This window comes from Eurosta solidaginis, chromosome 1, assembly GCF_040869045.1.
Source record: "Eurosta solidaginis isolate ZX-2024a chromosome 1, ASM4086904v1, whole genome shotgun sequence".
NCBI lineage: Eukaryota > Metazoa > Arthropoda > Insecta > Diptera > Tephritidae > Eurosta > Eurosta solidaginis.
This window is the reverse complement of record NC_090319.1, coordinates 267,774,144-267,784,530: the sequence shown is the minus strand read 5'-3', so window position 1 is coordinate 267,784,530 and position 10,387 is coordinate 267,774,144. Positions and strand designations below refer to the sequence as shown.

Genomic DNA, 10,387 nt, shown 5'->3' with positions numbered 1-10,387 from the left:
TAATCAGTGTTTGCTATCGAGATGATAACAGAGGACGAAAAAATCTATGAAATGGTGTCGCTGCTGCCAGATTTGATCAGAAATAGTGGAGCCGGCGAATGCAACACAAACCATGAATGCGGTGAACTAATCTAATGTTATCTAAAATTTCATTAAGCATAACAAATATTTAAAAAGTCATCATGATCATTTTCTGTTTTTCTTCCTTCTAAATATATTTTCTGTTGGAAAACTTCTCTAGTTGAGTTAAATACTTCCAATGAAATACATATGCTAACTTCCGTTAGATACAACAATAGTTTGAGGCGAAGTAAATTCTCATAGAATTACAATAAAAATTTTATATTATATAATAAACAAACATATCTCAGTTTTGTTTTCGTTTGATGCAAACTCATTCTTTAGCATTCTAACATATGAAACGCATGTACCACCTGTTGTTTTATTGTTGTATAACATTCAAATAAAAAACACTCTGACAGTTTTACAACTACACAGCTTCTATAAACTTTTGTGTCCCTGCAACTTCTACCAAAGCTAATGACTCTCGTTAAAAATTGTTTATTGTCTTAAAAGAAGAGCAATTACTGGTAAAATTAAAACAGATTTTTTTATTACAAAATTATCAATAAAACGCAATGAATTATGTACAAAGGTTGTTCATTGCCGAATCACCACCATTAAGTGCGCACCCTAATTGTAATGGATACCGTAATAAAGTTGAATTTCCTCACCTAAGTGTTTGGTACTCGTTGAGGAATTTTTGCTCATATAACAGGGAGTGATTCGATTAAATGTCCTATGAACTTCGCTATTGAGAGCACTGTATATTTTCCCTATCTCAATTTTTCTCGTTCCCTAATGTTTCTATGTTTCAAGCACTAAACCACTCAATACATCTAACATGTGACTAATTTCATTACTTTGCTTGTCGCAATTTTTTTTCAGCACACACTCACAGGTCACAGCGGCAAAGTGATGACAGCCAAATATCTACAAGAGACCATCAAAGTAGTAACAGGCAGTCACGATCGTACGCTAAAAATGTGGGATCTGCGCAGTATTGCTTGCATAGAAACCAAATCTGCTGGTTCCAGCTGTAATGACTTAGTAACCACCGATAGTCTTGGTTCGACTATTATAAGAGGTCACTACGATAAAAAGATACGTTTTTGGGATATACGTACCGAAAAGCAAGCGGATGATATATTAATGCCAGCAAAAATAACGTCGATAGATTTGTCAAAAGGTATGCAAACGAAATTGTGAGAAATTACTTTTATTTAATTGAAATTGTTGCGTTCATACATGTTTATATTTAAATTGAAATGTTTTTTTTTTTTTTTTTTTTTTTTTAGATGGCAACTGTCTTATTTGTTCCATTAGAGTTGATACTATAAAATTATTAGATTTACGCAAAAATCAAATAGTTTCATCGTTTTCGTAAGTATTCATTCGTTTTTTTTTTTTTAAGATATTGCATAGATTTTATCGCGGCCTTGGCGACTAAACCAAAAAAAACCGTAACGGATATTTGTCAAAAAAGGTTCGAAAAAGTTCGAAAAAGGTTCGGTGTTAGCAACACGCCAAATATATAAAATTGGATCTCTATCATAATGTTAAAGTTAAAAAGTTAAAGTTAAAGCTAAAGTTAAAGTTAAAATTAAAGTTAAAGTTAAAGTTAAAGTTAAAGTTAAAGTTAAAGTTAAAGTTACAGTTAAAGTTAAAGTTAAATTTAAAGTTAAAGTTAAAATTAAAGTTAAAGTTAAAGTTAAAGTTAAAGTTAAAGTTACAGTTAAAGTTAAAGTTAAATTTAAAGTTAAAGTTAAAGTTAAAATTAAAGTTAAAGTCAAAGTTAAAGTTAAAGTTACAGTTAAAGTTAAAGTTAAAATTATAGTTAAAGTTAAAGTTAAAGTTAAAGTTAAAGTTAAAGTTAAAGTGAAAGTTAAATTTAAAGTTAAAGTTAAAGTTAAAGTTAAAGTTAAAGTGAAAGTTAAAGTTAAAGTTAAAGTTAAAGTTAAAGTGAATGTTAAAGATAAAGTGAAAGTTAATGTTAAAGTTAAAAATAAAGTTAAAGTTAAAGTGAAAGTTAAAGTTAAAGCTAAAGTTAAAGTTAAAGTTAAGGTTAAAGTTAAAGTTAAAGTGGAAGTTAAAGTTAAACTTAAAGTGAATGTTAAAGTTAAAGTTAAACTTAAAAACAAAGTTAAAGCTAAAGTTAAAGTTAAAGTTAAAGTTAAAGTTAAAGTTAAAGTTAAAGTTAAAGTTAAAGTTAAAGATAAAGTTAAAGTTAAAGCTAAATTTAAAGTTAAAGTTAAAATTAAAGTTAAAGTTAAAATTAAAGTTAAAGTCAAAGTTAAAGTTACAGTTAAAGTTAAAGTTAAAGTTAAATTTAAAGTTAAAGTTAAAGTTAAAGTTAAAGTTAAAGTGAAAGTTAAAGTTAAAGTTAAAATTAAAGTTAAAGTTAAATTTAAAGTTAAAGTTAAAGTTAAAGTTAAAGTTAAAGTTAAAGTTAAAGTTAAAGTTAAAGTTAAAGTTAAAGTTAAAGTTAAAGTGAATGTTAAAGTTAAAGTTAATGTTAAAGTTAAAAATAAAGTTAAAGTTAAAGTTAAAGTGAAAGTTAAAGTTAAAGCTAAAGTTAAAGTTAAAGTTAAGGTTAAGGTTAAAGTTAAAGTTAAAGTTAAAGTTAAAGTTAAAGTGGAAGTTAAAGTTAAAGTTAAAGTGAATGTTAAAGTTAAAGTTAAACTTAAAAATAAAGTTAAAGTTAAAGTTAAAGTTAAAGTTAAAGTTAAAGATAAAGTTAAAGTTAAAGTCAATATTAACTTCTCATTTATTCAATAAAAGTAAAAAATTTGTTTTCTTATCGGTCACCACGCTTAAAAAGTGTAACTTGAATTAAGACAAAACTTGAATTAAAATCAAAGAAAACAAAATGTTGCATAAATATTATAATTGCATAAGTTGATAATATGCAATAGTTTTACCGCGGCAGTCCCCGAGTGCCAGACGTCCTTTTTGTTTTTATTTTGGGTTTGAGCTCAGACTATTTTGATATACGTTTATTCTGTATTTATTCAGCCATGAAAATTTTAAACTCAGCTGTGATTGGGCGCGAGCTTCTTTCAATTCGTGTGGCTCAAAGGTTGCGTGCGGTTCATCAGATGATTTCGTTTATATTTGGAATGTTCTGGGCGAATTTGAGGCGACGTTGAAAAGTCACACGTAAGTACTGTGTTTTGATATGTGCTTGTATACTTAAATATATTTCTGCTGCTTTTTGAATTTGCAAAATTAATAGTGTGTCATCTCAAAATTACATCATGCGATATCATTGTGTGATGCTATATGATATCACATTATAACTTTAAATGATAGATAATCACGTCACGTGCCTTTCTCTCATACTTGTTTTATAATCTGTCTGCTCGATTGATACAAACAAAATATGTATACCGGGGGTATAAATATTATATAACAGTTGCCGGTTTTAGGGATGTTGTATTGTAAATGTCACATATCTAGATCGCATGATTTCATTCATATCATACGACACCTTCGTTTGCTAGCATTACGTAGCATACAAACGCACTTTTCCGGAACCTTTCCATGATTGCCTTCGCGACCATTTCTGAAGCTTTTTACGACCATTTCAAAATTTCTTCCAGATTTCCGGGATCATTTCGGAATGATTTTCGGAATCAATTCAGAACGATATTTCAATCACTGCGAAACATTTTGGGGATTGTGGGTGGGATCATTATACGACTATTTCGGTATTGTAGATAAAATTTCTAGACTGGTTTGGTATCACTTAATGAGTGTTTTCGCCATAATTTCCAGATTTTTTAGGATCACTTCGTAGTGTTTCGGAATAAATTCGGGGTGGGTCAATGAAAACCTCACAGGAAATTGCTAAATTTACGGCAATTACAGGATAATAATCGAGATTGATTCGAAACCGTTTTGCCTTTATTTCGGCATCAATTCGGAGCGATTTGATAACATTTCGGAACTATCTCGGGTCACGATCGTACGCCAAAAATTTGGGATCTGCAGTTACAGTTAAAGTCAAAGTTAAAGTTTAAGTTAAAGTTAAAGTTAAAGTTAAAGTTAAAGTTAAAGTTAAAGTTAAAGTTAAAGTGAAAGTTAAAGTTAAAGTTAAAGTTAAAGTTAAAGTTAAAGTGAAAGTTAAAGTTAAAGTGAATGTTAAAGATAAAGTGAAAGTTAATGTTAAAAATAAAGTTAAAGTTAAAGTGAAAGTTAAAGTTAAAGCTAAAGTTAAAGTTAAAGTTAAGGTTAAAGTTAAAGTTAAAGTGGAAGTTAAAGTTAAAGTTAAAGTGAATGTTAAAGTTCAAGTTAAACTTAAAAATAAAGTTAAAGCTAAAGTTAAAGTTAAAGTTAAAGTTAAAGTTAAAGTTAAGGTTAAAGTTAAAGTTAAAGATAAAGTTAAAGTTAAATTTAAAGTTAAAGTTAAAATTAAAGTTAAAGTTAAAGTTAAAATTAAAGTTAAAGTCAAAGCTAAAGTTAAAGTTACAGTTAAAGTTAAAGTTAAAGTTAAAGTGAAAGTTAAAGTTAAAGTTAAAGTTAAAGTTAAAGTTAAAGTTAAAGTTAAAGTTAAAGTTAAATTTAAAGTTAAAGTTAAAGTTAAAGTTAAAGTTAATGTTAAAGTGAATGTTAAAGTTAAAGTTAAAGTTAATGTTAAAGTTAAAAATAAAGTTAAAGTTAAAGTTAAAGCTAAAGTTAAAGTTAAAGTTAAGGTTAAAGCTAAAGGTAAAGTTAAAGTTAAAGTTAAAGTGGAAGTTAAAGTTAAAGTGAATGTTAAAGTTAAAGTTAAACTTAAAAATAAAGTTAAAGTTAAAGTTAAAGATAAAGTTAAAGTTAAAGTCAATATTAACTTTTCATTTATTCAATAAAAGTAAAAAATTTGTTTTCCTATCGGTCACCATGCTTAAAAAGTGTAACTTGAATTAAGACAAAACTTGAATTAAAATCAAAGAAAACAAAATGTTGCATAAATATTATAATTGCATAAGTTGATAATATGCAATAGCTTTACCGCGGCAGTCCCCGAGTGCCAGACGTCCTTTTTGTTTTTATTTTGGGTTTGAGCTCAGACTATTTTGATTTACGTTTATTCTGTATTTATTCAGCCATGAAAATTTTAAACTCAGCTGTGATTGGGCGCGAGCTTCTTTCAACTCATGTGGCTCAAAGGTTGCGTGCGGTTCATCAGATGGTTTCGTTTATATTTGGAATGTTCTGGGCGAATTTGAGGCGACGTTGAAAGGTCACACGTAAGTACTGTGTTTTGATATGTGCTTGTATACTTAAATATATTTCTGCTGCTTTTTGAATTTGCAAAATTAATAATGTGTCATCTTAAAATTACATCATGCGATATCATTGTGTGATGCTATATGATATCACATTATAACTTTAAATGATAGATAATCACGTCACGTGCCTTTCTCTCATACTGGTTTTATAATCTGTATGCTCGATTGATACAAACATAATATATATACCGGGGGTATAAATATTATATAACAGTTGCCGGTTTTAGGGATATTGTATTGTAAATGTCACATATCTAGATCGCATGATTTCATTCATATCATACGACACCTTCGTTTGCTAGCATTACGTAGCATACAAACGCACTTTTCCGGAACCTTTCCCTGATTGCCTTCGCGACCATTTCTGAAGCTTTTTATGACCATTTCAAAATTTCTTCCAGATTTCCGGGATCATTTCGGAATGATTTTCGGAATCAATTCAGAACGATATTTCAATCACTGCGAAACCTTTTGGGGATTGTGGGTGGGATCATAATACGACTATTTCGGTATTGTAGATAAAATTTCTAGACTGGTTTGGTATCACTTAATGAGTGTTTTCGCCATAATTTCCAGATTTTTTAGCATCACTTCGTAGTGTTTTCGGAATAAATTCGGGGTGGGTCAATGAAAACCTCACAGCAAATTGCTAAATTTACGGCAATTACAGGATAATAATCGAGATTGTTTCGAAACCGTTTTGCCATAATTTCGGCATCAATTCGGAGCGATTTGATAACATTTCGGAACTATCTCGGGTCACGATCGTACGCTAAAAATTTGGGATCTGCGCAGTATTGCTTGCATAGAAACCAAATTTGCTGGTTCCAGCTGTAATGACTTAGTTACCACCGATAGTCTTGGTTCGACCATTATAAGCGGTCACTACGATAAAAAGATACGTTTTTGGAATATACGTACCGAAAAGCAAGCGGAAGATATATTAATGCCAGCAAAAATAACGTCGATAGATTTCTCAAAAGGTATGCAAAACAAAATTGTGACAAATTACTTTTATTTAATTGAAATTGTTGCGTTCATACATGTTTATATTTAAATTGAAATGTTTGTTTTTTTTTTTTTTTTAGATGGCAACTGTCTTATTTGTTCCATTAGAGATGATACTATCAAATTATCAGATTTACGCAAAAATCAAATAGTTTCATCGTTTTCATAAGTATTCATTCGTTTTTTTTTTAAAGCTATTGCATAGATTTTATCGCGGCCTTGGCGACTAAACCAAAAAAACCGTAACGGATATTTGTCAAAAAAGGTTCGAAAAGGTTCGAAAAAGTTCGGTGTTAACAACACGCCAAATATATAAAATTGGATCTCTATCATAATGTTAAAGTTAAAAAGTTAAAGTTAAAGCTAAACGGATATTTGTCAAAAAAGATTCGAAAAGGTTCGAAAAAGTTCGGTGTTAACAACACGCCAAATATATAAAATTGGATCTCTATCATAATGTTAAAGTTAAAAAGTTAAAGTTAAAGCTAAAGTTAAAGTTAAAGTTAAAATTAAAGTTAAAGCTAAAGTTACAGTTAAAGTTAAATTTAAAGTTAAAGTTAAAATTAAAATTAAAGTCAAAGTTAAAGTTAAAGTTACAGTTAAAATTAAAGTTAAATTTAAAGTTAAAGTGAAAGTTAAAGTTAAAGTTAAAGTTAATGTTAAAGTTAAAGTTAAAGTTAAAGTTAAAGTTAAAGATAAAGTTAAAGTTAAAGTTAAAGTTAAAGTTAAAGTTAAAGTTAAAGTTAAAGTTAAAGTGAATGTTAAAGTTAAAGTGAAAGTTAAAGTTAAAAATAAAGTTAAAGTTAAAGTGAAAGTTAAAGTTAAAGCTAAAGTTAAAGTTAAAGTTAAGGTTAAAGTTAAAGTTAAAGTTAAAATTAAAGCTAAAGTTAAAGTTAAAGTTAAAGTTTTTTTTTTTTTTTTTTTTTTGTGTTTCGTGGAAGGAGGAAATGCTTTATCCCATCTGTCTCTTCGACAGGTCATGTTATTAATGACACTGCCCGGGGATAGGTCGCCAAGTACCTCTTCTACCCTCCTTCGCTGATGGGAGAAGTGCCTGCATTCGAAGAAGGTGTGGCGTACATCGTCTATTTCCCCACAGTCCAGACAGCTCGGGCTATCAACCTTACCCATTCTGTGTAGGTATTTGCGGAAATAACCATGTCCCGTTAGAAACTGGGTCAGGTAAAAGTCTACCTCTCCGTGCGGTCGCTTCAACCATGGATCAAGTTCAGGGATTAGTTCCCTAGTCCACTTTCCTACGATGCTGTTGCTCCACTGGTCTTGCCAACGTCGGACCGATTCTTCTCGCGCCTGCATGGCAACAGCAGCTCTACTTGCTTGCGATCCGGTGTCATATATTGTTTTTCTTTCCTCAACGAGAAGATATATCGGTATGGTTCCCGCAACGACCAGGACAGCTTCAGCTGATACCGTGCGGTAAGCCGAAGATATTCGCAGCGCCCCTCTGCGTTGGACCGAGGTGAGGGCGACTCGGTTCTTCCGGTATTTCATTGCGTCCGCCCAGATTTCTGCACCATATAAGAGTATAGAATCCGAGGCTGATGCAAGCAACTTCCTTGTGCATGGCTTTGGGCCACCTGTGTTTGCCATTAATCTACTCAACTGCGCTATTATGCGCGCAGCTCTTTCGCAGGTCCCTCGTATGTGATCCGAGAAGTTGAGTTTGCTGTCTAACCTCACTCCCAGATATTTCGTTGAAGCGAGTGTTTCTATTGGCTGGTCCCCAACCATCATGTTCCTGGTAGTGGGAATACGTCTCTTTGTGAGGATGACGATCTCCGTTTTGGCTGTTGCTAACTGGAGACCGTGCTCAGCCATCCACCTATTTACATTACGCATGACCTGGTTTAATTTTAGCTGTGCCAACTCGCAGCTTGGTGCTGTTATCACAGCTGCCACGTCGTCTGCAAATGCAACGAGGAAGGTGCTTTCTGGCATGTCTAATCGAAGAAGACTGTCGTAAGTTATATTCCAGAGATCGGGACCTAGTACCGAACCCTGGGCTGCTCCACCTGTTATTTTTACCCTTTTTTGACCGTGAGTACTTTCATATATTAGATACCTCTCTCTTAGGTAGTCCCTTAAAATTTCTAACAAATATTGCGGTACTTTGAAAGTGCTTTCTAGTGCCTCAAGCATGTCCTCCCACCTAGCTGAGTTAAAAGCGTTTTTGACGTCCAGCGTGACCAGCAACACTATAGGTCTTGCTCTGTGGCACGCTGTCTCGGCTTTCTTGACTGCGTCTATAACTTCTGCTATGGCATCTATTGTAGAGTGCCCCCTCCGAAAACCATGCTGTCTGGGCGACAGTCCTCCGGCGTCCTGTAACGCTCTGGTGAGGCGTTGCTTCAGGAGACTCTCCATCAATTTCCCTGCTGTGTCCAACATACATAGGGGACGGTAGGATGATGGAGAGTTGGGATCTTCTTTCCCTTTTGGAATGAGAACCAGTCGTGCTGTCTTCCATATGGTGGGGAAAATTCTTTCTTCGAGACATTTGTTGTACATGTGCAACATAAGTTCTGGGCAGTCGTTTGCAGCTAGTCTAATTGCCTCCGCGGGTATTCCGTCGGGCCCAGATGCTTTCCTAGGTTTCATAGTTCGCACGGCAGTTTTAAGCTCTTCTTCTTGGAATGGTTCCACGTTGCGATCTTCATGGGTAACGTACCCGCCCTCCCTAGGCAGTTGGGTGGGAAACAGGCCATCCACAATGTTCCTTATTTGGTTCTCGTCCATCAGCTGGTTTGGCGGACGGAACTTCTTCATTACTATCTTATATCCCTGCCCCATGGGTCTCGATCCACTTCCTCGCAAAGCGCTTTCCAGCACTTAAGCTTGCTTTGCTTAATGGCAGCACTAAGAGCTTTCTTCGCTCCTTTGTACGCTTCCGACTTTTCTAGAGCCTCAGGCCTGCCGCGCGCGCGAGTTGCTAGCCTTCGCATCCTGTGACATATTTTCCGCAGCTCCGCGATTTCGCTATTCCACCAGTATACCTGCTTTTTACCCCTCCACACTCCCCTCCGTGGCATAGAGAGGTTGCAAGCGTAGCGAAGACAGCTCATTGTCTTTTCAACCGTCTCTTCCGTCGGACTGGAGTTGTTGATTATCCGTCGGGCATCCCCCAGTACTGATGCGGAGAACGTGGCAGAGTCGACCTTGGATGCGTCCCATGCTTTTGTTCTGCGTGGCCCGTTCGGAATCTGCCTCTGACCGGGATCGTTTAGGTGGAAAGTGATGTAGTTGTGATCGCTGCCAGTCAGATCCTCTATGACTCTCCATCCAGCAGCGGTCAGCAGCAGGCTTTCTGACACTAGTGTTACATCGGGGATCGAGTATCCAAAGCCTGGCCGTCGGTATGTAGGGGTCGTACCAGTGTTAAGCACGTTCAAACCGAACCTGGCTGCCATCTCAAGGACTAACCTTCCACGGGTGTTAGTCTGCGGCATTCCCCATTCGACGGCTCTTGCGTTAAAGTCTCCCGCCACAACCAGGTTACTAGTTAAGTCCCTCAGGTCGTCTTCAATAAGTTCAAGCTTCTCCCTGAACGTTTGAATGGGATCATTCGGGGACAAGTAGCAGCTTACTATTGTGGTATTATTCGTAGTTAGGCGGACGTAGCCTTGTCCGGCAACACGGTTCACAATATTGGCGTTTGCATCTGTCATCCAGATTGCGGCGGTGCCGGTGTTGTCTATATGCCAATCATTTCGGGCTCTATAGGGTTCGCTGATGATAACGCTGTTAGCTTTATGGTCTAAGACCAACTGTTGTAGTAGCTCATCAGCAAGTCTGCTCCGGTTTAGGTTGCCTTGGATAAAACTAATCACTATTGAATTGAGACTTTGGCCTTTGCAACAGCGAGTGCCGCTCTGAAAATGCTGCATGCTCCAGATCCAGGGACATGATCGAGCTTCTGTGTATTACACAGGTAACATTTTGGAGCTGCGGTACAGGCCGAAGCTTTGTGGCCGCTTTGCCCACACTTCCAGCAGGCGTTACTCCTGTCTGGACCCTTGCATTCTGCC

The 10,387-nt window shown here is 34.9% G+C and overlaps 1 protein-coding gene across 1 annotated transcript; it reads left to right on the top strand.

The window, feature by feature from the left end:
* Positions 1 to 978: 978 nt before the first annotated feature.
* On the top strand, positions 979 to 6,510 carry LOC137240457 (autophagy-related protein 16-1-like). Its single transcript, XM_067766747.1, has 5 exons — positions 979 to 1,249; positions 1,359 to 1,443; positions 3,076 to 3,219; positions 6,165 to 6,316; positions 6,422 to 6,510. Exons 1-5 carry the CDS (start codon positions 979 to 981, stop codon positions 6,508 to 6,510), a joined length of 741 nt encoding a protein of 246 aa, XP_067622848.1.
* Positions 6,511 to 10,387: the final 3,877 nt, after the last annotated feature.

Excerpts from the sequence above, each read along its gene's own strand:
- LOC137240457 (XM_067766747.1), top strand. The coding sequence starts at position 979 with ATGACAGCCAAATATCTACAAGAGACCATCAAAGTAGTAACAGGCAGT. Across the intron at positions 3,220-6,164 it reads GCGACGTTGAAAAGTCACAC|CTGTAATGACTTAGTTACCA; the intron begins GTAAGTACTGTG and ends TGCTGGTTCCAG. Across the intron at positions 6,317-6,421 it reads GTCGATAGATTTCTCAAAAG|ATGGCAACTGTCTTATTTGT; the intron begins GTATGCAAAACA and ends TTTTTTTTTTAG.